Here is a 27865-nt window from a genome sequence, read left to right as displayed (position 1 = left end):
TGTGGTTGCAAAAAGGGATGCAGTGGACAATGCAGATGTGTTAAGGCAGCACTTCAGTGTACTGCCCTTTGCTACTGTGGTGGACTGTGCAACTAACATTGTGTAGATGATCTGGCTTTATTGAATAGACCCCTTAACAGACGACGTCACACTGATAAGAACCAGTCTGCGCGGAACCAGTATGCGCGCAATGAAACCCATTCTATCAGGTCTCGCTAGGACGCGCCTCACTAGCCAACACACAAGAGGGGGTTGGGGTGTGCTGAAATCAGCGCACCCCAAAACAACAGGTTGAGAATTGATTGCGTGAAACAATCACCTGTGCGTCCAGTCTCAATGTTGGTAAACAAATAATTGGTCTATATGCCATTAGGCTATGACTCATGAGTACTCTGCCTTTGTTGTGTCTTATAGTCCATTGAAAATAATTATGCAATACTACTACTAATAAAAGAAACAGTGAAGTACTGCATTCTTGACTCTCACGTGTCAGTTTGAAAACATCTACTGTACTACATCATTACATATTTTGATGGGTTTATTATTATTTAATTAACTGAATGCCAGATATATGCTGTTAGGTAGTAGAATGTTGTAAATAGTACCGCTGTATTCCTCATCCTTGAAAATGTAGGATTAGTCACCAGAATCAAGATCCTACCTAGGTGGTCTAGCACCTGAGTTATTGGTAAAATAACAGCAGATGGAGGCCATTTGGGAAAATGGCTGCCATGGTTACCACAGGACAAATCTGCGATGGCCCTATAGCCAAAAATGTTCCTTATGGCATGCTCTAACTGTGTGCTAAATTTCATGCTTGTATCGTAAAGTGCACGATTCTGGCCCGAAACGCCTGGACTAACTGTGACACTGACATAATCTAATACAGGACAATATCAGTCACTCACAACAAAACACAAACTACACCAAGATTATATTCAGCAAGACTACACCTTTATTCTGAAATAGTCACAAAGTAAATTCTGCTAAAGCCAATAAAGGAAACAAAATAAACCACCCTTTCACTTTAATACTCAGCAATACACGTCATATATAATAAGATAACCAAATAAGTCAATAAAATATTCCTATATAGAGTAGAGTAATACAATGATAACAATCAGCCTATTAATAAAATAAAACTAAATGAAAATATATTGTCACATCCATCTATTGCACGCTGACTTGGGCATCGGGATGTTATCTACTTCAGAAACCATCCATCTCTAGTGTTTTACTTTGTTTCTGTGTAACACACATTCTCCTGCACATGTAAAATATGTGTCATTAACCACATAAAAGCGAAAGAAAACTGTTAAAATACATACATCATTGTAGAATGTCAAAATGACAGTCTGTTGTTTCCATTCCTGAAATGTTGACATTTTGAATTTGGTTTATTACTTATTTGCAGGAAACTAATAAATGGGGATTACGATTTATTCATAATAGAGACAGACCGTCTTCATTCATCCATTGAATGGAATTCATTGAGGAACAGTCAGGACAGGGCCAAAAGCTAATGTGCCACAAGCCAGCAGGCAGCTAGAGAATGGGCACATCTCCACATCAGGCTGAGACATACACACACACACACGCACCCCCCCCCCCTTACACAGAAAGACACATGATCCTGACAAGTAAAGATGTCACTCTGCACACTACTACACACAGTCAGGCATAGCGTCCATGCAGAAGGATGGGGAAACCATAGAACAGAACCCAAATGTGGCATGTGGGAGCATAATACTTCCAAAGCCTGTATTTAAACAGAAATGTTATAATAAAGCTATTCTGTGAACATAAAAAAAGAAGTCATGTCAATCAAAAGCAGATGAGAACTGAAAAAGAAAAACCCAAAGGTTACCAAATACAACTTGAATTTGACAATCTGTGCATTCTGAGTGGCATCATGTGAAATAATCTTAAATAAAATTACGCTCCTTATCACTACCACACAAGAAAAAACTGCCTAACAGAAGTGGCAGCATTATAATAGCATTCAATGTTCGCCAATGGAAAATACTCACTAGGACAAAACAACACATAAGCACAAGCCCACCAAAAAGCCATATGTATGTCATCTGGGTGTATTTTGTGAGCTGTGTTGTGTAGTGTGGACTAGTTGCTTTTCTCATGTCTGCAATCTTGATGAAAACACTTTTCCCCATACTAATGCCTCCTCCATTTATCTAACAATGGTGATACAATTTCAAATGTAAGTGACAATGTCTGCTAACATGCAAGCATTGAAGTGCATATGAAGAACGTGGTGCATGTCTTGTGCAGCCGTGTTGAAGATTCTGTGTGAGCGTGTAGGGACATTTGAACAAGTGAAATTTGACTCCTTATCTATGTTCTCAGCTTTTCAGGGGGGTTCCCTGTGAGGGATAAATCAGGATGTATACAGGGGGCAAAGCCTACACAGTAAGAATAGATCCAACCAATCGATCCTCCAATTGGCAGAGCAGAGACGTCAATGACCACCAGCTCTGCAGATGGTGGTGTGCAGCGAAGACGCAAGGGGAAAAGGAAGAGGGAAAGAGGGCATGGGAGTGAGTATACTAAGGGCGGTCTCACGAGTTGTCTGAGGGCACGTGTTCTTCGAAGCCCTCACTCTCCCTGACCAATGCCCTCTCCAGGATGACACGTCCCTCCTTGTACCGCTGGCTGTCCTCGGTAGCAAATTCATAGATCCAGCCCAGTTTGCTGTTACAGTTCTTACAGCTCACATCTCTCACCATGTGTCTGCCAGTGAGCATTACTCTATCCTGCACCTCACTGTACTGAAGATTCACCACCTAGTAAAAGTAGTGACAAAAAATAAGTTTTAAGAAACTGGACATTGAATGATACTGATCATAACTTAATTCCCAGTTTTATCTTAGTCTCAGAATATAAAGCCTGGAAGAGTCAGCTTATTTACAGTGACTTTTGCCTTTTTTTCTCAGCAAGAAAAAATGTTAGGCTTACATACATATGGCCTTATTATTGGGCTTGTTTTTCAAGGTAAGATTTGGCTTATTTCTCTCGCAAGATGTGGCTGTTTTTTTTAGGTGGGTTGGCTTATTTCTCTCACGAGAGTTGGCAACACTATTGAACACATATTATAAGTTCAAGAACACATATGAAAGAGCAAAGATTGCTTGCTACACTTACAAGGTAACAGTAAATAATGATGTTATTATGAGAATAAAAATGCTATTGACAATGGCTTGCTGGCAGTGGTGGAAAGTACTAATTTACTCAAGTACTGTACTTAAGTACAATTTTGAGATATTTTTTACTTTACTGGAGTATTTCCAATTTTCAGCACTTTTACTTCCACTCCACTACATCTCAGAGGCAAATATTGTACTTTTATTCCACTACAATTATTTGAAAACTTTAGTTACTACTTTAGTTTTATTATTATTAATAATAATGAATTGCATTTTAATTTCTACCCAAGTACCCCAAGCGCTTCACAATGGTTCATTCATTCATATATTGGTAGGAGAAGCGCCGAACAGTCGACACCAGCGTCCTCACTTCCCACATTCACACACCAATGGTGGCAAGCTAACGCCGACCAACTCATTGGCGGCAATGTAGGGTTCAGTGTCTTGCCCAAGGACACTTCGACATGTGTACAGGAGGAGCCGGTATTCAAACCGCCGACCCACGGATCATTGGACGACCCCCTCTACATCCTGAGCCACAGACGCCAAAATATTACAAGTCATACATTAACCACTTCAGCCCATTACATTTCGGCCATTTGAAAATAGCCGATCTACAAGCTCACAATGTGTCGCATTGTGAGCTTGTAGATTGTCTATTTTCAAAAGATGTTTATATATTTATTGGAAACTTGTGAAACGGGACATTCTGCATAATCGTACTTTCTACTTCTGGTACTTTAAGTACATTTTGATACTTATACTTTGGTAGTTTTACTGGAGACAATTTTTTATTCGGGACTTTTACTTGTAACAAGAGTATTTGTACATTGCAGTATTGATACTTTTACTCAAGTAAAATATTTGAGTACTTTTTCCACCACTGATGGTTTGTTGGTGAATGCCATACATACCTTATTGAAAAGAAAGGCTCTTCCTGTGGCTCCAGTGAAGCGTGTGGAGATGAGCTCCGACCGGTTGGTAAGGATAGTGTCACAGTTGGCACATGAGAAAAGACGTGTTCCACCAATATGGTCCAGGAATATGCGCCCCATTGTTCAATGGCTCCTTTGGCACGTAATTATCTGAGGCAGGGAAAAGGAGGATAAAGCACAGACTAACTTAATAACATTTGGGGAAACTGGTCAAATACATTCCATGAATAGTATAGTAACAGGTAACAACCACTCCAATGTTCCACCGAATCTAACAATCAAGTTACCAGTGGTGTTAAGTAACTAAGTGCATGTACTCAAGTACTGTATTTAAGTAACATTTTGAGGTATTTTTTACTTTACTGGACTATTTCCAATTTTGAGTACATTTACTTCTACTCCACTACGTCTCAGAGGCAAATATTATACTTTTACTCCACTACGAATCATCTGAAAACTTAAGTTACTTTGTAGATTTTGATTATTATTACAAAACATACATAACTCACTTCAACCCTATATACATTTCGGCCATTTGAAAATAGCCTATCTACTAGCCCTAGAATGTCTGTGATCTTACATACATTTCATGTATTCCAAATACACAGTCATAGATCACCCTCGTCGAGTGCTCTAAACTCCGTCTGTACTCACCCAATAATTAATTCCTAAGACTTGGAGTCATATGTTGTCCTCTAGTTTCATATCCATTTGAAAGTTCTGCCAGAAAACGTGTGTTTAGTCAAATATCTCCACTTTTCCACGAGCTGCACACGGACGACTTTCTGTACGGGCGAGGGGCACGGACTTGAGTGAAGGACCAAATTTAAAACGTCATAACAAATTGACACAGGGAAGCACAAACGAACGGGGAACACAATTGACAGGTGCTTGTGATTGGTGCGGGGTAATGAATCACTCCATCTGCCAATAGGCTCTATGCACAGCAGCCATATTGGACAGAAATTGGGCCCCTTCCTTACTTCCTTCACAGGTGTTACCAATGATACTAATTAAGGCTCTGTTTCATTTAGTGTAGCACAGTGGTTCTCAAACTTTTGAATTTCATGGACCCCCTTAACTCTGAGAGTGTACAAATGGAACCACATGGACCCGGGAGGGTCCATGTGGTTCCATTTGTACACTCTCAGAGTTACACCCTCTCAAGGAACCATGAGGGTCCCTGGACCACACTTTGAGACCCACTAGTATTTCTAGTGAGCCAACATGCACAAGATCAGCACCCTGACTCTGTTTGACCAGAATGGAACAGAGCCTTCATTAGTATCAATTTTTCTCCAAAATGGCTGCTGTGCATAGAGCCTATTGTGTGTCCCAAACATTTGTGCGTCCTAAGGGAAGTTTACATATATTCAGTCCTGCACTCATTCCCGGGCCCCCCGCCCATACAGAAAGTCGTCCGTGTGCAGCTCGTGGGAACGTGTAGATATTTGACTAAACACACGTTTTCTGGCAGAACTTTCAAATGGATATGAAACTAGAGGACAACATATGACTTGTCTTAGGAATTAATTATTGGGTGAGTACAGACGGAGTTTAGAGCACTTTTATGGGCCGCGCAGATCGTCACTACACAGCCCGTCGACGAGGGTGATCTATGACTGTGTATTTGGAATACATGAAACGTATGTAAGATCACAGACATTCTAGGGCTACCTATCTACAAGCTCACAATGTGTAATTTTCTGAAGATTTTTTTTTAAAACATTTTATACATTTGAAAAACTTGTGAAATGGGACATTCTGCCTAATGAGTACTTACTAATAATTTAATTCTGGACTTTTACTTGGTAACTAACAGAGTATTTCTACATCGCAATATTGATACTTTTACTTAAGTAAAACATGCGAGTGCTTTTTTCCACCACTGCAAGTTACTCATACATGGTCTTGTCATGAGAATCTTTCGACAAAAGATGGCAGCTGAGGTTTCTGAGCTTTCTGAGCTTTCCTTGGAAGTTAGTTCTGGTGATGTTTATACAAAACGGCCAACGGGTCACAGGAGGAGGCGAGTGGCCAGGAGGAGCTACGGTCCAGTTAGCTTCTCAGCTAACAAGGCTAACGTAAACAGGCTAGTGGCGAGGAGAATAACAACACATCGAACTTATACCGCTTTACGTCCGTGAAACGGGTTCCTACCTTTTAGAAAGATTTTTTTGGCAAATAAATCTTCTCGACTGTAACGATGTCACCGATAATATCCGTGTGTTTTCACTTGAACATCTGTTGTTTGTACGGATCGTCGTCGCTCGTCGAGGCTTTGTTGTTCCTTTTCAGCTGTTCTGTTCCCCCTTCTCTCAGAGCCACTATCAACATCCGGTCATGGATGACGTAGCTGCATGAACTTGGAGGCTTGGTTCTTCTTCTTCTTCTTTCAGGTTTCCGGCAGGCTGTACACTAACGCGTGTAATGCTGCCCTCCACAGGCGAAGGGTTTTACTGTTTTACCCTACTAAACTTTAGCATATAGTTCAGTAGAGTGGAGAAACCTCAGGACTGCTTTTCCAATTTTCTTGGAATTCATCTCTGATGCAAAAATAGTCTTTAAGGAGAAGACTTTAAGCCCCTGGTCTGTCATTTCCTCAAGCATCTGCTGTCTCTCACTACTGTACTTATCTTCTCACATGAGAACAAAACATGTTGTACGGTTTCCAGCTGTCCACATTGGCAAAGCCCGTCTGGGTGTTTGCCTATGGTTTTTAAGCAACTGGCTAACCCACAGTGTCCCAGTCTCAGCCTGGTTATAACAATTTCATCCCTTCTCCCAGAACCCATTGCACACCTCTTTTTTTTTAATAGACGGCTGTACCGAAAAATACAGCCTCCCCCTTTCCCCTCCTCTGTCCACTCTTTTTGCCACTGGATCCCTCGCTGTTCTCTGCACAAGCTAAAGCTCTCAAATTTTCCTAGCTGGACCTTCATATCAACAGTTTCTTTTTTTAGAGCTTCCTTGGCCACGCCGTCAGACTTTTCATCCCTCGACCCCAGAGTGCCCCGGTACCCACAGAAAAACAACTTTGCAGCCCATTCGCTCTATCCTGTACATACAGCACATAACTTCCCAGATCAAATCAGATCGTGCCTTTGATTCCCCCCCTCTCAGAGCCACCAGAGCAGCCGCAGAATCTGAACATATCACAGTTTTTTGGAGGCTTGGTTCTGTGTCACTCAAGAAGACTACAAGCGAAACCCCGCCCCGTCCGGTCTAAGCACGGCCTTCTGTCTCATTCAGCCGGGCCCAACTGACCTCACCACCACTGTAGGACAGTGTTCATGTCAAGGACCCCCAAATAAATTGAAATGTGTTGCCCGTGGATCCACGTTTGAAAATATGTTGTGCGAGGCACACCCACAGGAGAAGAATACATTTTTACATTATTCTAAAGTTTTCAATATACATAATTCAAGATATTTTCAAAATGTTTCAAAAAGTATTTCGAAACAAAACCATTAAAAATTTGAAATATGGGAGACACAAGGTTTCTTCTGCCCGACAGCAATGATATATGAATTGATGTTTGTTTTTTTGCTTTGTCATCCAAGGTGATCCAGCGGATATTCTACGCTGTGAACCGCTCCTGGACGGGACGAATCACCATGATGGAGCTGCGGAGAAGCAACTTCCTGCAGACGCTGGCCCTGCTGGAGGAGGAGGATGACATCAACCAGATCACTGACTACGTCTCCTATACGAGCACTTCTACGTCATCTACTGCAAGTTCTGGGAGCTGGACACTGACCACGACCTCTACATAGACCCCAAGGATCTGGCCAGATACAATGACCATGGTAAGATCTAGGGCTGCAACAGTTAATCGAACTAATCAATTTAATTGACCCTAGTGAGATGTATGTTGAGCTACACATAAAAGCCTGATTTATGTCTTAGCAACAAAGTGTTTTAAACTAGGAAAAAAACATGTCGAAGTGACACTTCGACATGCAGCTTTGGGATTGCGAGGGATTATGTAAATAAAATACAATTGGAGTATAAAAATACATGCGCATAGTGATTAGTGATTTGCCACTTGTAATGAAAGCAAAGAGCCAATAAAGACCCAGCAGTCAATTGCTTTATACGGTATATGCCATGTTTGTGCTAGCATTAAATCATTTGTCACTCTTGTAAACATTCAAATCACAGTGCAGATAACACCAACATCTGGTCACAATCACCGTGCCTTTGTGTATTCAGTTGCATAAAAAATCATGTGATTTTATTGTGTGTGGGTTTAAAGTCACATTCTTCTCATTCCCATCTGTGACAGCATCCTCAAACAGAATTATCTTCTGGGTTTCCCCATCCATGTGACTCTACACCATCGTCATCAAAGCGATGAGGCCGTCGCCGTCTTGAAGGGAGGGTTGGAGCTTCGATCAGTTCGTTTTTTGAGCAGTTTTCATACAAATCATGAAAGTACTCTTCTGTCCGCACTTTTGTATAGCCTCTGAGAATGTTTACACACGAAGTCACAACTTCTGCACTTGTGTCATCATGCTGCAGGACTCGTGCAATCTCCTCCGCTTGGGCGAAAAGGCAGAGTGCAACCCTCAGTCCCAGGTATTGGTCAAACCGTGTCATCGTAGTTATCAAGTAGGGATTGGATAGCTGACGTTCTGCAGGTCCAACAAGTCGGGCAGAGGGGTTTCAAACGGCCTGGTTGATTTTCAGGAGTGTGAAAGGTACGCATTTTCTCAAAGATATCCAGCCTTTTGGGTGAGCCAAAGATCAACTCCTGAATGTCATGAACAAAAAAAACTAATATTGTACTTTTACTCCATTACAATTATTTGATAACTTTAGTTCCTATAGTTACTTTGTAGATTTTGATTATTATTACAAAACCACTTATACACTTTGGCAATTTGAAAATAGCAGATTTGCAATGCGTTGTGAGCTTGTAGATCTGCTCTCTTCAAAGATTTTGTTTATACATTTTACACATTTGAAAACTTGTGAAATGGGACCTTCTGCATAATGAGTACTTTTGGTACTTTAAATACATTTTGATACCAATACTTTTCTACTTTTACTTCTACTTAATTTGAATACCTTGCTTTTCCTTGTATCAGAGTATTTTTACACTAAAGAATTGATACTTTTGTTTAAGTAAAAAAATGTAGTACTTTTTCCACCACTGGTATTTAGTGCATGCAGTGAGTGACTGTTGGTGCACACAGGAAGAGGGACACAGCATAGCGGCCCTTCATTTCAATAAGGGCAGAGCCAAAACCTGCAGAACATGTTTAGCACAGCCACAGAGATCACAACTTGTTTATTAGAGGCAAGCATGTCTGGCTGGGGCCGCTTGACAATGGGAACGGTGGGGTGGGCGGTGGCCGATTTGGGGACATTCGGGACCGTGTGACCGCCTTCTATGGTGTGTGTGTGTGTGTGTGTGTGTGGGTCAGATCAGGGTATCTATAAAACCAATCTCAGTCCAAGCTCATAAAACACTTAACAATCTAATCATCTAATCTCATCATCATTGCCAAAACTGATCCCTGGTCAGCACTTGTCATAACACAGCCAATGAGCTAGTTAAGCTTGTACGGTAATGTGCTGTGACATTAAAACAGCCTGACACATCACCTACAATTTAATGGGTTTTTGTTTTTTTTTGCAGAAAACTCGTAAAAAGTTCTTTATCGCTGGATGTTATCGCTATCGTAAAATTCACCATCACAGGTTAATTTTGTAGGTGTGTTTTATTATTGTGCCCTATGGGAGTATTCTACCATGCCATATGAAAATGTATAACATCATTATTACAACCTGTAAGAAATGGATATGAACTAAAATAAATGTTGAACAAATATGCCAAACTTTTCCCATGACTTTCATGTGCTCTCTTTCTCTCTCTCTCTCTCTCTCTCTCTCTCTCTCTTGGAGCTGCAAAACTACCACTGAGAGGCTACATTTATGGGCTCAATATTATGATTATTATTATATCTGTTTGAAATGTTACACCTAATTGAGCTTTATTTCGTAGCAGTAGTGCTGTAATCAGCTATGAACTGCAAAATGTATGCACATCTGTGGAGAATCACTCTGGTTACTATCGCTGTGTCCACAAAGTCAGTCTCCTGTGCCTTGTCAATGCAAGAACTCCAGAAAATGTTTCTTGATGACATCGCATATTTTCTTCTGCATTTTCAAGCTTTTAGTATTTTAACCAACAAATACACCTACAAGGGAATTCAATTGACTTATTAAGCTACATGAATCAACGTTCCAGACAACATTGGTATGACAGGTAAGACAGCAAATGTACTAGACTAGAGTTTGAAATATTTCTGTATGAAAACAAAGTGATATAAATGTTATGAGCATAATTGTGAATTAAAGAGTCTTCTCTCTTTAATCCATCAAATATTTCCCAATATTTTGTGGCAATGTATGATAACATTTATACAGAGTTGACATAAATTAACATTGACATTACTGTACGTCATTATGATGACATACAGTAGGGCCATAAATATGGCTCCACCTCTCTTACACTCTATTACACCTTCCATAGTGCATCTTTGACATCTGTTGCAAGACTGCAGGGATAGGTGACTGTGACAGTACAGACAAACCAATTAAGACAGAAGGACAGTTAGGGCGAGGTACAGCTCTTGTGATTTGGTTGATTGATAGGCTGATAACGTGATAAAAAAAAGGTAGGACAGTGAATGAAACTCGGTGCCAGGCAGTCATTCTGTCTCTCATGCTGAGGAAGAGTAGGGATCCTTTAGTGAGTAGGTCCTCAGATAGCACCCCACATCATGACTACCTTGGGACTCATGATTCTTGTTTCTCTTGTGGCAACCTTTCTGGGACCCTGTGCACATCTTTCAGGTAAAGTACACAGTAAAATCCCCAGTGTTAATTTAACCCGGAGAGAGTAAAAATGGACCCAATGCTTTTGAGTTAATTTTGGTAAATGTTTTACTATACTGAGGATTTTACTGTGTTACAATGTCATTTATTAGACTGGATTGTTGACCAGCCAGACATTTGCTTGTTGAAACACATACAATTACACCATCCAACCACACTATCACCACTCTTACAAAGTCATTGTTTGCTGTCACAGGGAAGTCCAACGCGGTTCAGCAAAGTTGTGAATAGAAAGGCTATATGCTCAACAGTAATGGACAATATAATATAAAAGAAGTGTTCATATTAGTGTGACTGACTTTTTGACCAGCGACTTCTTCATTGTTTGCTGTATTTGAGCCCTCTCTGGAATGATGTACCGTAGGGTTAATTTGTTGCCAATTTGAACAGAATGAGGAATGTTTACCACTTATGCAGTTAGTTAAATATAAGTTAAAACTCCTCTGTGCAGAAGGGACTTTGGGCTACAAATGCAGGGAAAGTGTAAATCACACCACAGTCTATTATCAAACAGGAGCAGTGTCCTGAGAATGTCAAGGTTGAGTTCATTGAACTCAGATGGTAAAAGACAATACGACAATTCTCCACTGTTGGCTTGAGAAAATAATTGGTATTCACCTGTCCATTTAGTACCTATTTTTACCCTAACCTGTTCATAATGTGTGTACAATATGTGTGTAACAGTTGTCCCGTATTGCAGCAAACTGTTTCATTTGTTTCTCTGTCTCATTCAGATGCAGTCCACAATGATATACATTCTAATCAGCTACCAACAGAAGAATCAGAGAATGTGAGTGGTATAGTGGTACTGTATGCTGTATGATAAAGTCTTTGTATATTTGCTATATGATGATGTGGGTGTTCATACATTCTATTTCATTGATCATCTGTGCATTTGATTTATCTCTGTTACAGAGGGAAAGTTACATCCCATTCCTCTGTTCTCAACCTGCCCTTTCATCTCCATCACCCTCTGGTAGACCTTTCTACTGCATTCTGATTAATGAAGCCTTATTTCACAAGAAGAAAAACATTGCTGATCTACAAGCTCACAATGTGTCAAAATGCAATGTGGTGTGAGCTTGTATATCAGCAAATTTAGAATTGTTTTTGTTTTATTTTCTCTATGTAAAAATGTGTGAAACTTGTAGCGTACAGTATACTGACGTGCCCAGATTAAGGATGCCAGGTTGAAAGTGATTAAAAAAGGCACATATTATATACTTTAATCTATTTAGTTTTATTGAAAAAGAGTGTCCAATGGTTGTGTGATGCATACACCATTATTGTTTCTTCTCCATCAGTTGATACCCTCAGACCTGCTGATATCTCAGTGATCTCTGCCATGGGCCTACCGCTCTCTTATAGGTACATGTAACACTATGAAGAAGTGCACCATCTGCCAATATACCGTATATCCATCACCACTTTGATCATTTGAAGTGACAACATTACTGCTCAGTGATAAGTGGAACACATTCTGTAGACGTTTGTCTTGCACTGTCTCACATCTAACAACATTTTGTGTCTCCTCCCATAGGACTGAGGCATACAGAATTGTCAGTAGATTAGCAGGTGAGTCTGAATGTCCGTTTTATCACAGTCTAAATCTTTCCCATCATAGTACAGTACATATTTAATCCATTATGACCGGGAAAGCGTCTGTGTCATTAGAAATCATTTAGATTTCTTTGGATATTCAAAAATAGTAGATCTGCAAGTGCGACACTCTGAAATAAGACTTATTTCTTAAAGCGAACATTTCTAACTCAAATCTTTGCATCTGGGGGGGTCCCTGGAACAACATATTTTGAGATGGTCTGCTATTTGTGAATATCCAAAGAAATCTAAAATGACACAGATGCTTTCCTCTTAATGGGTTAATCATACATACCACTTTACTACAAAAGGGTATTATACTGTGCTTAATATTCTTCATGATGTTGGTTTTGAACATTATGTGATCCCTTTGTCCTGGATTTTGATAAACCCCATCAATTTGTGTCTTTTACTGATATACTGATATTTTCAGTTTTTCCTACAGAAAGCATACTCTAATCTACTTGCATCATAGTATTATATCCAGGCCCATAAGGATTCTTGCTTTCAGTTTATTCTAAATTACAGTAACTTGTTCTGTTATTCATCAACTTTGAATTGAAGTTGGCCAACAATACCCTTTTTCAGGTGGTTTGGGGGATTTCCTGATTATCTAGTTGAAAGCTAGTGGTTTCCAGAGACCTTCTTTGATCTAATCACCATTGTAATATAGGGCTGTTGTAAAGAGGAATGACTTTTGTCTCAACTGAAGTTCAATCCAAGTTCAGAGTGACTGGAGTTCAGAGGTCACTGGAAGTGACAATATTGGGAGATTTGCACTTAAGAACATTTAATATTGAATTGTTCCAAAGATGCATTAGTAGTGTCATATGTATCAGTCAGTTATCACAGTGCTCTCGTATCACCAGATATCTATCAACAGATAGAAAGACAAGTAGGCTTTTCTGTATATCAACTGTAGAGATACTGTAAATGGAATAGAGATGGGATATTTGACCTATAAATAGATCCATCTATCAATACACTACTAGTTATGGCCATGTAGCTATACTGTACAGTAACAGCAAGTTGCTATTATGAATACATTTCAAGCAGGCATGACATTTGAAAATGTTTAATTGACGCGAAAAACGACATATTTTACTTTTTTTCTCAACTTGAGGCAGACACATTTTTACACAAAACTTTTCCATGCAGCATTATGCATAGTGCCGTTGATGGTGGTGGTCGTATGATGTGCATGCCCACTACTGTGTATATTTTTTATTATGTCAGTATCACTATGGGTTCAGATAAATACATCCATCAGCTTAGATATGTGCACAGGTACAGTAGTATAGTAATTAAACTGATCCAGACTTCAGTTTCCTAAGACAATGTGTTTCAAAAGTCAGTGATAAAGGTGATCTGAAAAGTATCTACTGTATCTTACTAAAGTGAACTTTTATCTTTCAAGATAAGAGAGGGGGTCATAAACACAGGGCTTTGACCTCTATGGCTTATTCTGTAATGGGTAGTTTATTGTAATATGCTATATATACTTTATTATCCCCTTGGATGCATTTGAACTATCCTAAATACTGAGGGGCAGTGAGCAGCAGCCCACAGCACTTAACTGTAAGAGCTGTAATGCCAGTACCTTGGTCAAGGGCAATGGCAGGAGTATGTATCTATGTCTTTTGTTGTGGGAGGAAACTGCATAGAGTACCTGAAGTAAACCTACATGCAAACTCCACAAAGAAACCAAACCAAACCAAACCAAACCTTATTTCTGGGAGTCAGCAGTGCTAACCATTGTGTCACACCACATCATTCTTATTTTGACGAAACTGATAGAATATGAAAACAAACATCCTTAAAGTCCTTTTAGCAAGAACAGTGAAAGTGACAGTAAAGGGCCTTCCACACCAAGCAATATTACTATAACAATACATATATAGTTTTAGAAATTGTTCCAACGCAAGTGGATGACAGAGTCCACACCACAACTACAGCATAATGACAACAGTAGTAAACAATATAGTTATAGTTATATAGTGCTTGGTGTAGACGGCCCTTAACAGTGAGCGGCTCCCAACTTGTGATTGTCTTGCTAATAGTTTGTTGGTTGGTTAACAGAAAATAAGCAACTTTGATTGCTCTCTCTTTCCATTTCAAACAGAACTGATGTCCAGGTTTAATCCTGAAGTTATCGCTCTGCCATCATTGCAGCATAGGTAACACACTAATACACATAGACACATGCTAACATGCATATATTATAGACATGTTTAAAGGCAGTGGTGTGTTGTGTTGTAGGAGTCTGTTGGAACAGGCTGAGGAACTGTCAGTTTCCCTCTTCCATCATCAGGTGCTTTTTTCTGTTTTATCCCTATTTCCCATTCTGTATATCCATTGTTTACAAATCCATCTCAATAGAAATCTACACTAATGTTACATACAGTGTGGGGAAAAATATATACTATTTTCTGGTAATAAGAGATTTTAGCTAATGTTTGCCATTTAAAATGATTGATCCTCGATCACTTTTAATGAATGAGTAATATTTTACCAAATATATTTGAGGATGAAAACTTGGTGGCATTCTGCTCTAAATAAATGATGCAACACTGACAACAGTGGATTGTTTTTCTCTCAGGCCAAAGACCTGTAATTTACATTTATGTACTTGCAGGCCACAGGCAGAAACTGGAATCTGGTCCTGCTGTTTGTCCCAGTTGACTCTATGTGTGTTTGTTCATCACAGGTAAGACGGAAACACACAAAAAAAAAGAAAACAAGAGAAAACATATGTTTGTATCTAACAAGACTGCATTCTTGCAGGATATGATGATAGTACTACACTACATAACTCTGTTCATATGTCCATAGGCTGCTTTAAAGGTTGAAGCTATTGTGCAGGAGGTGGAGGCAGCTCTGCAGATATTACAGAAGGTCTGTTGTGTGTGAAATCCTGTCATCATGGAGTACAATTATATTGCATTAAAGGGATTCATAGATACATAATAGAATGTGAAAAACAATGCATTCATATGTGCTGTACTGTGTTCTGCACTACACAATCAATGTTGTTTTGGTATTTTCAGCTACATCACACCCTTATTCATACAGTGGTTTGGAGTGTCCAGACTGTCCATCCTCAGCAGGACAAGTGAGTGCTTAACCTTTGCTGCAGTAATCCCATGACCCACTTCATTCTTGCATGAAAGCTATTGTATATTGCATATTTTGATCTTGCTAATAGACATCTGAGTATTTTTTATACACAATCTAGAATTCCCTAAACTGTATCTGTTAGACATTAATGTGCTTACTTATGTTTTCTTTATCATTTATTTGCAGTCAATGTCAGTGTATGCCAGATGACAGCAAGAGCCAGAAACTACAGAGAGCCACACAAATAAAAGAGCTTCAGGTACATACATATTAAGTGAGAGTGTTATTGAAAGCATGTGTGCATGAGGCTTTGTCTGAATACTATATGCTTAATAGTTTGCTCACTTGCTCTGCGTCTAGGACTCTCTCGACCATCTCTTGGCAGACCAGAAGTGGCACAGCCAAAGTGAAGACTTCTCAGTACTGCTGCAGGCTACTCCACTCATAACTGAGCTCATCTCAGACTCTGTAAATACTGAATAGGGAATAGACTGTGCAGAACAGAACAGTCCATCTGTTATCAACAAATGTTCTAGACGTCTCAAGATCAATAACAAATGTAACCATGAAAGATCCTTGAAGTAGCCAGAAGGCTATAACTAGCAACCTTGTGTATGTGTGTCTCCTTAGGAAGAGACTACAGTGTCTGACTCAAACGAACTAGCTATTCAGCTATGGACAAACATGGTAGGTACTTGTTAGACACAACGTTGCATGGCATTAAGATTTACTTCGAATATTTCTTATGTTGTGTGCTATGGCAAACTGTCCAAGGTTTTTTAAATGTCACTCTGTCAGTAAAATGGACCCAGGTTGTAAAGTGAGTCAACAGGGAAGAGTTGCCCGTCAAAGAATAGATGTTTGAACACCATGGTGATATTCCAGAGAAGGGAGATTAGATAAGAGATGTAAAGATTATCTTGATCCTGATTATAAACTGTATGATCTTCCTCTTCCTTGTTTCTTTGCTACACATACTGAAAAATGTCACTACAGTATATTTGAATTATCTAATCATTGTCTGGCTGCCTGTGACCGTTGGCAATCACATTATTTCCAGCTCCAGCCATTGACGGGTGAATCTGGGATCAAGGACAATGATATCCTCACTATTCCATGTCATACGGAGGTGAGGTGCCAGTCAAACCTAAACACATTATTACCATGTTTAAATTGACGTACTGGGAAATATATCACAAGATCTGTGTGTAAAAAATAAACAATTCTATAAACCCAACGATAGAACGAGCTTGGTCAACAACTCCAAAATATCAAGTGAGAGCATATTATGGCCTTAATTTTTACAGATATTTTTCCTCAATCTCATGTTAGGAGCAACGTTATCTACAGACACAGAGGAATTCCCCCATTAACAGGCAGGAGTCTGAGTTATCTCCTCTGATAGACCCTGTGAGTGTCTTTCTTTAACTCTTTTAAGATCAAGACTGAAGGGGAAAGCAAGACTAGAATTGTTATACTGACATGTATTCTTTCAGGTAATGGGTACAGTGCTTCCCTGCACTGATCGCAATCCATCCCCCTCTGTTCCCACTTCTGGTAAGGACTATGTTGCTGTTATTGCGCTCTTAACCCATTCTAGGAAGTGTGACTAATGAGCTTTCTGATTCTGTCCCAACTGAGTTATTATTCTCATCCACAGTTCATGAGCTAAGACCCGGGGATATCAAAGTGGTAGCAGCAGTAGGAGACTCTCTGACAGTAAGTGTATCCCTTTAACTGTGTAACAACTAGATGTTGCTTTCTTCTGCTCTCTTCTTCTAAAGACTTGTATATTATGCTGTATGCCCAAAGAAAATAATGTATCTGACATTGGGAATTGATTATGTGTGTGGTACTGGTGCTGTATCTCAGTACTGGCTCTTAAGCCAGACCAGGCAAACCTTACTTTTTAATTTCCTCTGTACAGGCAGGGAACGGTGTGGGTGCGAAGTCTGACAACCTTCTGTTGGTGGCGAATGAATACAGAGGATTGTCATGGAGGTAGAGTCTTCTACAATACAATTTAAGCCTAATTTATACTTTGTCGCATGACTATGTCACTCAAACCCGAAAACGCTAAAACCAAAAGAATGTTTATCTGTCTGTCTGTTTGTCTGTGTGTCCATGGATAATCTCACTAACCACTGGAGCGATAATAGCAAAATGAATGGTCCTGTGGAAGTAAAGGTCAAAAAGCGTTTTACATATCAATTTTTTTGTGAATATTTTTCACATTTTGTGAATTAATCATCTCAGACCCGGCATCCCTCCAAATTTGGGCAAGTCTGATGTCATCAATATGACATTGTTGATGTCATAACAGAGATCGACAGAAAAAACATGCCATTATTAGACCCTGTTTTGTTCAGTTCAAAACCTTTTTTTTTTCATCAAGTGACTTGTTGTCTGACAAAGTATACAGTAATTAGACCTTACACTAAAATCGCTGATTCGACTCTGAAGAGTTCATGGCTGTTTATGAGTAGTGTTTAATTGTAACCGGTTTTGTATCCATTCTTCAGCATCGGTGGTGATCAGAACCTTACCAATGTGACCACGCTGCCAAGTATGTTTCTCTTCAATGCTAATGATTTTGAAAATATATACGTGTGTGTGTGTGTGTGTGTGTGTATATATACAATATATATATATATATATATATATATATATATATATATATATATATATATATATATATATATATATATATATTTATTATGTGTTATTGTTTAAAAGAAAAAAGATCATATGATGTGTTTTTTTTATTATTATTATTATTTTTATTTTTTCGTCTTCAGCACTTCCTCTGCCTTATCTTTCCTATTAGTGCACTGTACAGTAGTGTGGTCATTGATAACATTCTGTGATAATGTTATAATAGCCCAATAAAGTTTTAGCTGTGATCTTATCTTTATTAATTACTGCACTGTCTGCCAGATCACTGGCCATGTATTGTAGCTTACCTGCTATCAGGTTTAGATGTGGACCATTTGTAATGCATAATACACACAATACTGAGCATTTCTTTATGATAATCAATCTCCATAAGCTTTTTTGTGTGATTGTGGCAAACAGACATCCTGAGGGAATTTAACCCCTCACTGACTGGCTTCTCAGAGGGAATAGGTGATGAGGAGACTCCTCGGGCCTTCCTTAACCAAGCCGTAGCAGGAGCAAAGTGTGGGTAAGTCATATTCTCCTTACCTTTGTTTTTGCTTTCTTAGGGTGCGGTTCAGTCCGTCAGGGGACCTGTGTTGTGTGTCCTAACCCCTCTCTGCCCCAGTTTCTTGTCTCTCTACTGTCCTTTCTAAAAACACAAACACAAGTATTTGTTTTTCAGTAACATGGTCGGCCAGGTTCAGATCCTAGTGAACAAGATGAAGAATGACCCTGTAAGTCTTGACTAGTAGACAAACATGAATCTATGCACAGGTGCCTACATACAAACTTAGTCTGAGTTTTATTTTAGTAGCAAAACGAATTACACTTATTGACTTATGAAATAACTTAACCCAGTAAATTAACCTATTTTTTCCTCGCAGCGCATTGATTTTGAGAACGACTGGAAAGTTATCACCATGTTCATCGGAGGAAATGACTTGTGTGACTTTTGCACAGACAGTGTAAGCATTGTTATTGAATGTGTACAGTGGCAACTTCTTAGTTGTGGTGCAACAATGTTATGTTTATAAAAGACCAAATCAAGCAGTAGTCCCAAAGATCTGCTTCCAACATTCATCTAGCCAAATTTTGAAGTTCTGGGCTTGATGCCATATAAATTCTGAATAAACTCGCTAGTAGATTAATCATTTATGGCAAGCAGAGAATCAATGAGGTAAAGCCAGTAATATGAGAAACATCTTTGTGACAAACAGCTTCTACTTTCCACAGATTTTTTTCTCAGCTAGGAATGTGGTTGATCGGATCCGTGCAGCTCTAGATGTCCTCCACAAAGAGGTATACATACTCACATGTTTACATGTTTTCATTTTTGGCATTTTAGCTGACAAGCCCAGAATAAGAATAAGAATAAGAATAAGAATAATAACAAGAGAAGTGTGCAGGTCTCCGCCAGGCCAGGTTGCCTACCCAGGACCAGGCGGGTAGGTATTACCTTAGTAATCATTGTCATGCATACTTTATGCTTTCAGTCACTAGTTTAAAGTCTTCTTTCAATTACCATGATATGCGTTTTGGTAAATTAAGGTCCCATTAATCTTTTCAATTGATGATGAAGTAGGGTATGCTTTTAGAGCTTCTACTGGCTCTACTGAGTGAAGACCCGTCCTCGCTGCCCTTCCAGCAATTAGCATTCGTTTCCGGTTGCTTTTCGGCACCAGATATTCCAAGATGGTGGATTTGAATTTGTGGAAAAGTGGCTTCAAAACGGGTTTGTAGAAACCAATGGGTGATGTCACCGTTCCCTTTGTCCATATCTTTACAGTCTATCTATGCCAAGGACCCACAAACTTTGGAATTCAGTCAGAGCCAACTGGAATCCATTCCATTTTTTTTTGATTGATTGATTGATTTATTGACAATATGCACATAACAAAACAATGTACACAGGGAAACGTCAAAAGGATATACACAAGAAAGCCAAAAGCTTATTTCAATCGTGGTCCTATTCATCTTGGTGTAGGTGGGGGCGTGCGTGTGAGTATGTGTATGCGTGCATGTGTGTGTGCTTGTGTGTGTTTATGTGTGTGCATGTGTGTGTGCTTGTGTGTGCATGTGTGCGTGGGGGGGGGGACTTTGGCCCATACAACTGCTGAATAGGTGAGGCACAAAATTCCTTCCTCTGGTTGAGTACCTGTGTACTCTGCTGACCTTGGGAAAATATTCATGTAGGTATTTAGGTGCAGCATTATTTATCTTCTAAAGCTTGTTGATCAGCAAGCAATTGAATAAGGGTGTCCTTGACTCTAATATACCACTTTTCCGTGTCGGCCAAACGTTCCTCCATTTCCCCCTCACTCCTCACTGCTTTGTCCAATCGGTCCGTCGAGTCCTGTATCTTCAGGTTTATTTCGGATTTGAATTCCTCCATTTGTTTCTTAATATCGTTGAGGAAGCATGTGCGAAATTCAGAGAGATCCTTTTTCAATTCGGCTTGGAGTGTAGCCAGTCCTGCAGTCATGACTTCACTCACTACGGTGCAGCATTATTTATGATCCTGTGAACCATACACATTTTCATTTGAATGACTCTTTCCTCAACTTTGAGCCACTTAAGGATGTTGAAATGGGCCGGTAGAAGGTGAGTTCTGGGATGTAGCTTGTGGATCAGTCTAACTAATTTGTTTTGTGAGGTCTGGAGCTTTTTCTTGAGGATCTTTGGGATGTTGGAGTACCAGGATGTGCATGCATAGTAGAAATAGAATTGTACCAATGCCATTTATTTGGGGAAGAGGTTCTTCCTTGGCCTACTGGGAGAGTAGTTTCACGCTGATCGGTCCAGTAGTGCAGGAAATTAGCTGTTCACAGGCACACAGACAGACAGACAGACAGACAGACAGACAGACAGACAGACAGACAAACAGACACACAGACGGAGAAGGATGAAAACATAATCTCTGGTCTTCTGTCGCCCGGTCTGGCGGAAATAACAATACTGATAAGAGAACAGGACACAGGACAATCCAACACATTACATTCAGTTATAAATGTAATAATTTTTGCTTCTTGGATCAGAAACAGTACAAGTGACCAATAAAAGAAACAAAAAACAACAACAATATTTGAAACAATATTAATTTAAACAATATTTTAACTATTTATTTATAACTTCACAAAACATCTGTGGCTTTATTGGTTTTGTACCTAACCAGATACCTCGTGCCATTGTGAATCTTGTTGAGATGTTACACATGGTCCCCTTGCGTGAAGTGCACAGTGATGCGAGCCTACGCTGTCCCACCTGGTTTGTAAAGTAAGCGTTGCCTACAAGACCTTATTATTGGCAGATATTAAACACAAACAACTCAAATAATTTTGTATTTGTATTTGTTTGTATTCCCTCTTCAGATTAATTTGCCCCTGCATACTGAAGCCTACAGAGGGATCTGTTGAACTCCAGAGGGTCAGAGACTACAACGGAGCTTATCAGGTACAGAAAGAACAAAAGAACTGTTATTATTACACAAAATAGAAAATACACAAGTATTGAGCCCTGAGGGACTCCGGTTACCCATTTGGGGTTTAAGTGGTTAAACCACAGTTACAGTGGTTCACACTTCGCATTGAGAAGCATTCTAACGAGTCTCCCGATATCCTAGCAGATCTGAAAGTTCACAATGCGCCGTGTTAAACGTGCGTAGATCTGCTATTTTCACTGTGCGACAACCGCGTGCAACTAAGTTTAACTCAGGTTTTATTTTGAGTATGTTTATTTATTTATTGCACATTGCTCTGTCTAATCCTACATAATGTCTCTCTTCACAGCGTGCCATGCAACAGCTAATTGACTCAGGACGGTATGACACTCATGACAATTTCACTGTGGTCCTGCAGCCTTTCCTCAGAAAGATATTTATCCCAAAGCTGGAGGTGAGGTCAGCTGCTGAGATTAGGCATTTTAAATTTGATGATGCATCACGCTTTTCACCTGAAAAAGTAGTTACTTTCGGTGAGCGATCGTATGATGAAAAGTGTACTACTGTGGGCCTGACTTAGCCCCATTTAGAACCTCTCCCCCCGGAGGAAGAGGTTCTGATTGGAGCTACGCCTGACTGTGTGTCTTCAGGCACTGGGCTTAAAATTTTGTTCATAACACAACTTATTGTCTTTCTTTGTTCCTCTAAACTAAAGGATGGCCGGCCTGATCGCTCCTACTTTTCTCCTGACTGTTTCCATCTCAGCCAGAAAGCTCACAGCCTCATGGCCCGTGCTCTTTGGAACAACATGGTCAGATGTTTCTTAGCATATAAGATATTACAACTTCAGTGATATTCTGGCATGCATGATTCAAAAAAAGATTCTGGTATTGACTCAAATTACTCACCTTCACGATGTCCCAGTTAGAGCCGGTGGGCAACAAGACGTTTACCCAAGATTTCGCAGCTGGTGTTGATTTGACGTGTCCTTCAGAGGTACCATAACTTTACCATAATTAAACATTATCAAACATAGATTTCTTTCAGTATAACTATACAGTAAATGTATTTTTGATTCTCTTTAATAGACTAGCCCATTCTTCAGAACTGCTCACAACAGCAATTACACCTTCCCAGGTCCACCTCCAACCTCTCCACCTTTTACGGTAGGCAGGTTGTTTTATAGGCTACTCGTAAGACAAGTGTCTGCCGACAGCGTTGGCTGACAAATTGTATTGTTTATTTTTTAATCCATTTATTTAGTTAATTATTTTCAACTGAAAAAAAAGTGTCTGCGTCTTCAGTTGAAAAGACATCATTTCTGTTCCCTAGCACGGTCGTTCGACAACATATAAATGTGCCTTTAGTCTTTAGTAACTCAGAATTATAGATCATAGAGTATTTGACTTATATTCTGTGGCTCTGGATTGACTCTGTAACCCTCTAAACTAAAACATGTCCTTCTCTGTCATTGTTTAGAACTGGGGCAGTGACTTCTCCTGTGTTGACATAGCTCCATCTGATACTGTCCCAACTTCAGGTGTGCATTCAGTGTTTTATTTGGGTATTATTATGCGCAAAAGAAGTGGTCGATTGTGAGATCTATTTATACAAATCTCCTCACAGTACACAGGCTGAGACCAGGAGACATCAATGTGGTGGCTGCACTGGGAGACTCTGTAACAGTGAGTGCAGTGCACAACAAGCATGGATGTGTGTGTGTGTGTGTGTGTGTGTGTGTGTGTGTGTGTGTGTGTGTGTGTGTGTGTGTGTGTGTGTGTGTGTGTGTGTGTGTGTGTGTGTGTGTGTGTGTGTGTGCGTGCGTGCGTGCGTGCGTGCGTGCGTGCGTGCAATATATGTATGAATTTTATCTGTGGCTATAAATGTGTTTTGTGGATATCTCATACCCTTGTTAGACATTTTATTTTATACATTTATTTAATCTTTCCTTCTATAGGCTGGATTTGGAGCCAAAGCAAAGAATCTTTTACAGTTAAGAACTGAGTCCAGAGGAGTGTCGTGGAGGTGAGAGTCATCACTCAAAAGCATATATCTTATATCTTTGGTTGACTTATCGTACACATTGCATTGTTTGTGATATAATTTTGTGTATTTTTTTGTTTCAGCATCGGAGGGGATGACCAACTTGAAACTGTCACAACATTACCCAGTAAGCACTTAACTTAACACATTGTGTAATACATATTCTCACCACTAAGTGACAGAGTTGACAAACTGGCCTTAATTGACCAAGTTTATCACATTAATAATTTTTGTCTCTAAAGTATCTTGTTTTTGTGATCAGATATCCTCAAGAAGTTCAATCCTAGCATCATGGGAATGTCATTTGGTGAAGACAAAACACAGAATGGCTTCAACATGGCTGTATCAGGAGCTAAAATAGCGTGAGTGCTGGACTGTCTTTTGATATCATAGCGCCTTCATAAAACTTTGACATTTATTTGTTCATTGGTTACAGTTTCTAGGTTCCCTGTGTATTTATATACACAGGGTGTATTTGTATATGTTGAAACCATATTCTAATGTTTTATACAGAGGAATCCCAGGGCAGGTCAGAAAACTAATTGATGCCATGAAAACCCACTCTGTGAGTTGATTTTACTTTCTACAATAAGCATTGATGTGATTCTGTTGTATTTTACATTGACATAAATTATATTTACTATTACTGCAACAGAAAGTAGCTGAAAAAATAAGGCCTGACATCGAATGTTATGCCATCTCTCCTCCTCATTCTCTATTTCTCTGAATCTCTCTCAACCTTTGTCTCCCTCTCTGTCCTTCTTGTGGATACAGGCTGTCAATTTTGAGAAAGACTGGAAGCTGGTGACCCTCTTCATCGGTGGCAATGACCTGTGTCAGTATTGTAATGATAGGGTGAGTTTCCATGAGCAGCCATCATCACTAACATTATGAGTTTTCATCGGAGGTGCATAACCTCTACAGAATGAGTGGCTAGTTAAAACCAGCCATAAAACAGCCCCCTAGACAATCTCATGTCATAGCAAGGTGGCTACAACTCCTTCAGTGCATTGTGATGTCCTGTTTTTCGAGATGTCTCATAGTATCATGGTCCATGTGGAATAAGCAAGCACTGAGGCAGAATAATCAAGCATTGTGACCAAGCCTGGCCTAATTGATTTATTGTGTCACAGTGAGATGTGGGCAGACAAGGTTTCCTTTGAATGAGCACATTCTGTCACTCTAGCCCTCAAACACAAATCAACCCCCCCCCCCCACCCTGTCTCTCTGCCTCCCTCTGTATGAGACAAACACAGCATCAGCCCTTGTTCTCACATCAACAGGGGAGAAGTCAACCCAGACTCTCTTCACCCTCTCTTCTCGCTCTTATCTTTCCTCTGTCCTCCTCTCTGTCTCCTCTGTCTTCTTTATTATCTCTCTTCCTTGCTTGTTTCTTTCTCTGTTTTGTTCTCCATTGCTGCCCTGCCTTTTCCACTATCGGGGCAGTATTTCTTTTAATGTATTTTTTAATATTAAGTAATTAATAAATGTTTTACCTTGAAGCAGAATATCAAAGTGCTCCATCAAAGGGAGATGAGATTTGAGGTGATGGCAGTAACAGCTAAGCGTTTGCTCATCACCAATGTTGTAGCTATTCTCATGCATATTGGATGCTATTGCTTTCTTCAGTCAATATTTGCTTTGTAGATTGCATTTGCATTTGACTTGCCATGTACATTTGCAGAGCAATGAATGTATTTGTGAATAAGGTATGAGTCAACCACAACAGGGTTTCTTTAATGTGTTGATATAACAATGATATAACGTCTTTATGTCTATTAATGTACTGTACCTGTATCATTCCTCTCTCAACAACACAGGCCACATTGTCACCTCAGAACTATACGCATCACTTGATGACAAGTTTGGATATGCTCTACAAAGAGGCAAGGCATAAAAGTGTTATATCTATTTAATCAGGAAATAGTTAATAATGCAGTATCTTTAGATAAAGTATCTTGCATAAGCAGGGTGAAATTCCAATGAAATTATGGTATCATTTATATAACTATGACTGACCTCTAAATACCATCCAAATTCTACACCTGCTGTAGCCTAAATGTGCCGTTGTTTCCTTATGGCCTTAGGTCCCCAGGGTGATGGTAAATGTGTTGGAGATCCTAGAAATAGAAGGCCTTCGCAGAATCAAGAAAGACACTCTTGGGTGCAGCCTCTTACAAAAGTATGCTCATCAGTTAATTCACTGCACATCCATTCATGCATAACTCAATATCACAGATTCCACAGCTGATTTGGCACTTGGGAACAATTAGGCTTATCTTTGATATTCTATTTTCTATATAGTTAGTTGAGCAAAAGAACACATTGAAATTCTACACCTGCCAAAGCACTGACAGACCCGAGTCAACAATCAGGCAGTTTTGTGTAACAAATAATCTGAGGTGAAAGAGTATAAACTATTCAATATAGACATCAAACAGTATTGCATTTTTATTTTTTAGTCTTTCTGCTTTCTTTTCCCCCAGATTTGTCTGTCCGTGCTTCTTAGAACCTGGGGAAGATTCCCCAGAGCTAGCTGAGTTCAAACGGATCAATCGGGAAATTCAGGTTGGTGGACAGGAATGTTGTTTTCTTTCCTGGTATCTATAGGTCACCCTTGTATAAATGTAGTAAGTATTTACTGCCATTTGTGGTGTTTCTTTCACAGACTGAGACAGAAAGGCTGGTGATTGGAGGCCGCTACGACAGTAAAGAGGACTTTGCTGTGGTTCTGCAGCCCTTCTTCCGAAACACCATTGTCCCTTTGAATGCTGTAAATCCCCCATGTACACACACGCACGCACGCACGCACACTGAACATACATACATACATACTGTACATGCATAAATGCATACATGCATGCTTGACAAACCACTGCCCTCAGAGAGCGCACCCAAAACTGGTGTTATACTCTTTATGTTTCAGGAAGGGAAACCTGATGTCACCTACTTCTCTGTGGATTGTTTCCACTTCAGTGAACGGGGGCACGCCGACATGGCCGTGGAGCTGTGGAATAACATGGTGAGTCTATTAAGGGGAATAGTTAAAGGCCTATCTGTGCTTTGGTTGCAGTTAATTTTAAACTCCTCATTATAATTGTTTTGAAAGTTGAGCAAAATATTTTCTGTTTTGCTATAGTTGGAGCCAGTGGGCTACAAACACACATACAACAGTTTTACAAATGAGAGACACCGCATCAAGTGTCCCACTACGGTAAGAAATATGCCACATTTGTGTGCATACTTTCCAGTCCTGAAATGTAGATCTATAATACTGTCCACTTTATGTCTTTCAGGAACACCCTTACATCTTCTCAGGAGAGAACAGTTTTCCCAGTATAACCACCACACCAGCACCCACAATCCCATCCACAGCAACACCACTTGACCCCAGCTCCTCAGATCAATATGTACCATTGTGGGCTGCTGCTGTGCTGGCTGTTGCAGGTCTTCTGATTGGCTGGGCTGTCACCTGGCTCCTCCTTTCATGCAGAGAAAAAAGAAACAAGAAGAAGATGGAAACGGCGGTGGAGTTGAAGGGCACAGGCTTTTAGAACTCACAGCAGTGCTGTACTTACTGTGGACTCTGGGACATATAGGCCTACTGTATGTGGGGGCATCACTTCATTTGAACAACGCAGAAAGCAGCATTGCCCATCATTCAAAATGTAATGTCATCGAGTCTCTCAGTTTTGTCCAAAATGTCAACGGCCCCACTCACAAGCATGGCCACACATTAGATTTAATTCTATCTTTTGGTTTTTCAGTTTGTAATATTGATATATGTGACGAAGTGTTGTGTCTCTCGGATCATAAGCCCATTGTATTTAATGCCACTCTTCCCTACCAAGCACCAAAACCCCACCTATCTGGTCGCCTTTCCCGGCACATAAACAGTGTGTCCACCACTAATTTCACCAACTCCTACTCCATGGCCCCAAACCGCTACATCATCGAGGCCTCACCTCCCCATATGAGCACGGATGTGCTGGTCACATTATTTAATT

The 27865-nt window shown here is 39.9% G+C and overlaps 2 protein-coding genes across 2 annotated transcripts; one reads left to right on the top strand and one right to left on the bottom strand.

The window, feature by feature from the left end:
- Positions 1-938: 938 nt before the first annotated feature.
- Positions 939-6410, bottom strand: ypel5 (yippee-like 5). The gene is made up of 3 exons (XM_084045169.1): positions 6257-6410; positions 4076-4246; positions 939-2801 (listed from the first exon to the last, which is right to left on the bottom strand). The coding sequence occupies exons 2-3, from the start codon at positions 4214-4216 to the stop codon at positions 2577-2579; spliced, it is 366 nt and encodes a 121-aa protein (XP_083901295.1). The 5' UTR covers positions 4217-4246; positions 6257-6410; the 3' UTR covers positions 939-2576.
- LOC311036057 (phospholipase B1, membrane-associated-like) lies at positions 6034-27412 on the top strand (the record flags this gene model as incomplete). The annotated part of the gene is made up of 36 exons (XM_084044582.1): positions 6034-6180; positions 7660-7834; positions 8562-8677; positions 15437-15499; positions 15652-15716; positions 15908-15980; positions 16082-16189; positions 16352-16408; positions 17218-17278; positions 17382-17440; positions 17649-17722; positions 18244-18287; positions 18797-18905; positions 19062-19113; positions 19264-19344; positions 19613-19678; positions 21552-21652; positions 21748-21829; positions 22165-22269; positions 22531-22626; positions 22740-22811; positions 22904-22981; positions 23295-23355; positions 23442-23500; positions 23773-23840; positions 23942-23985; positions 24121-24220; positions 24372-24423; positions 24633-24713; positions 25679-25744; positions 25946-26040; positions 26345-26426; positions 26527-26631; positions 26785-26880; positions 26998-27072; positions 27155-27412. The coding sequence occupies 36 exons, from the start codon at positions 6034-6036 to the stop codon at positions 27410-27412; spliced, it is 3126 nt and encodes a 1041-aa protein (XP_083900708.1).
- Between the last annotated feature and the right edge of the window lie 453 nt (positions 27413-27865).

Source organism: Gymnoscopelus microlampas, assembly GCF_963454915.1.
Source record: "Gymnoscopelus microlampas genome assembly, chromosome: 20".
Taxonomy (NCBI): Eukaryota; Metazoa; Chordata; class Actinopteri; order Myctophiformes; family Myctophidae; genus Gymnoscopelus; species Gymnoscopelus microlampas.
This window is presented reverse-complemented; position numbering and strand designations above follow the sequence as displayed.

Coding starts and splice junctions, on each gene's coding strand:
- ypel5 (XM_084045169.1), bottom strand. CDS start 4,216: ATGGGGCGCATATTCCTGGACCATATTGGTGGAACACGTCTTTTCTCA. Junction 2,802..4,075: donor GAGCCTTTCTTTTCAATAAG/GTATGTATGGCA, acceptor TACTTTTACTAG/GTGGTGAATCTTCAGTACAG.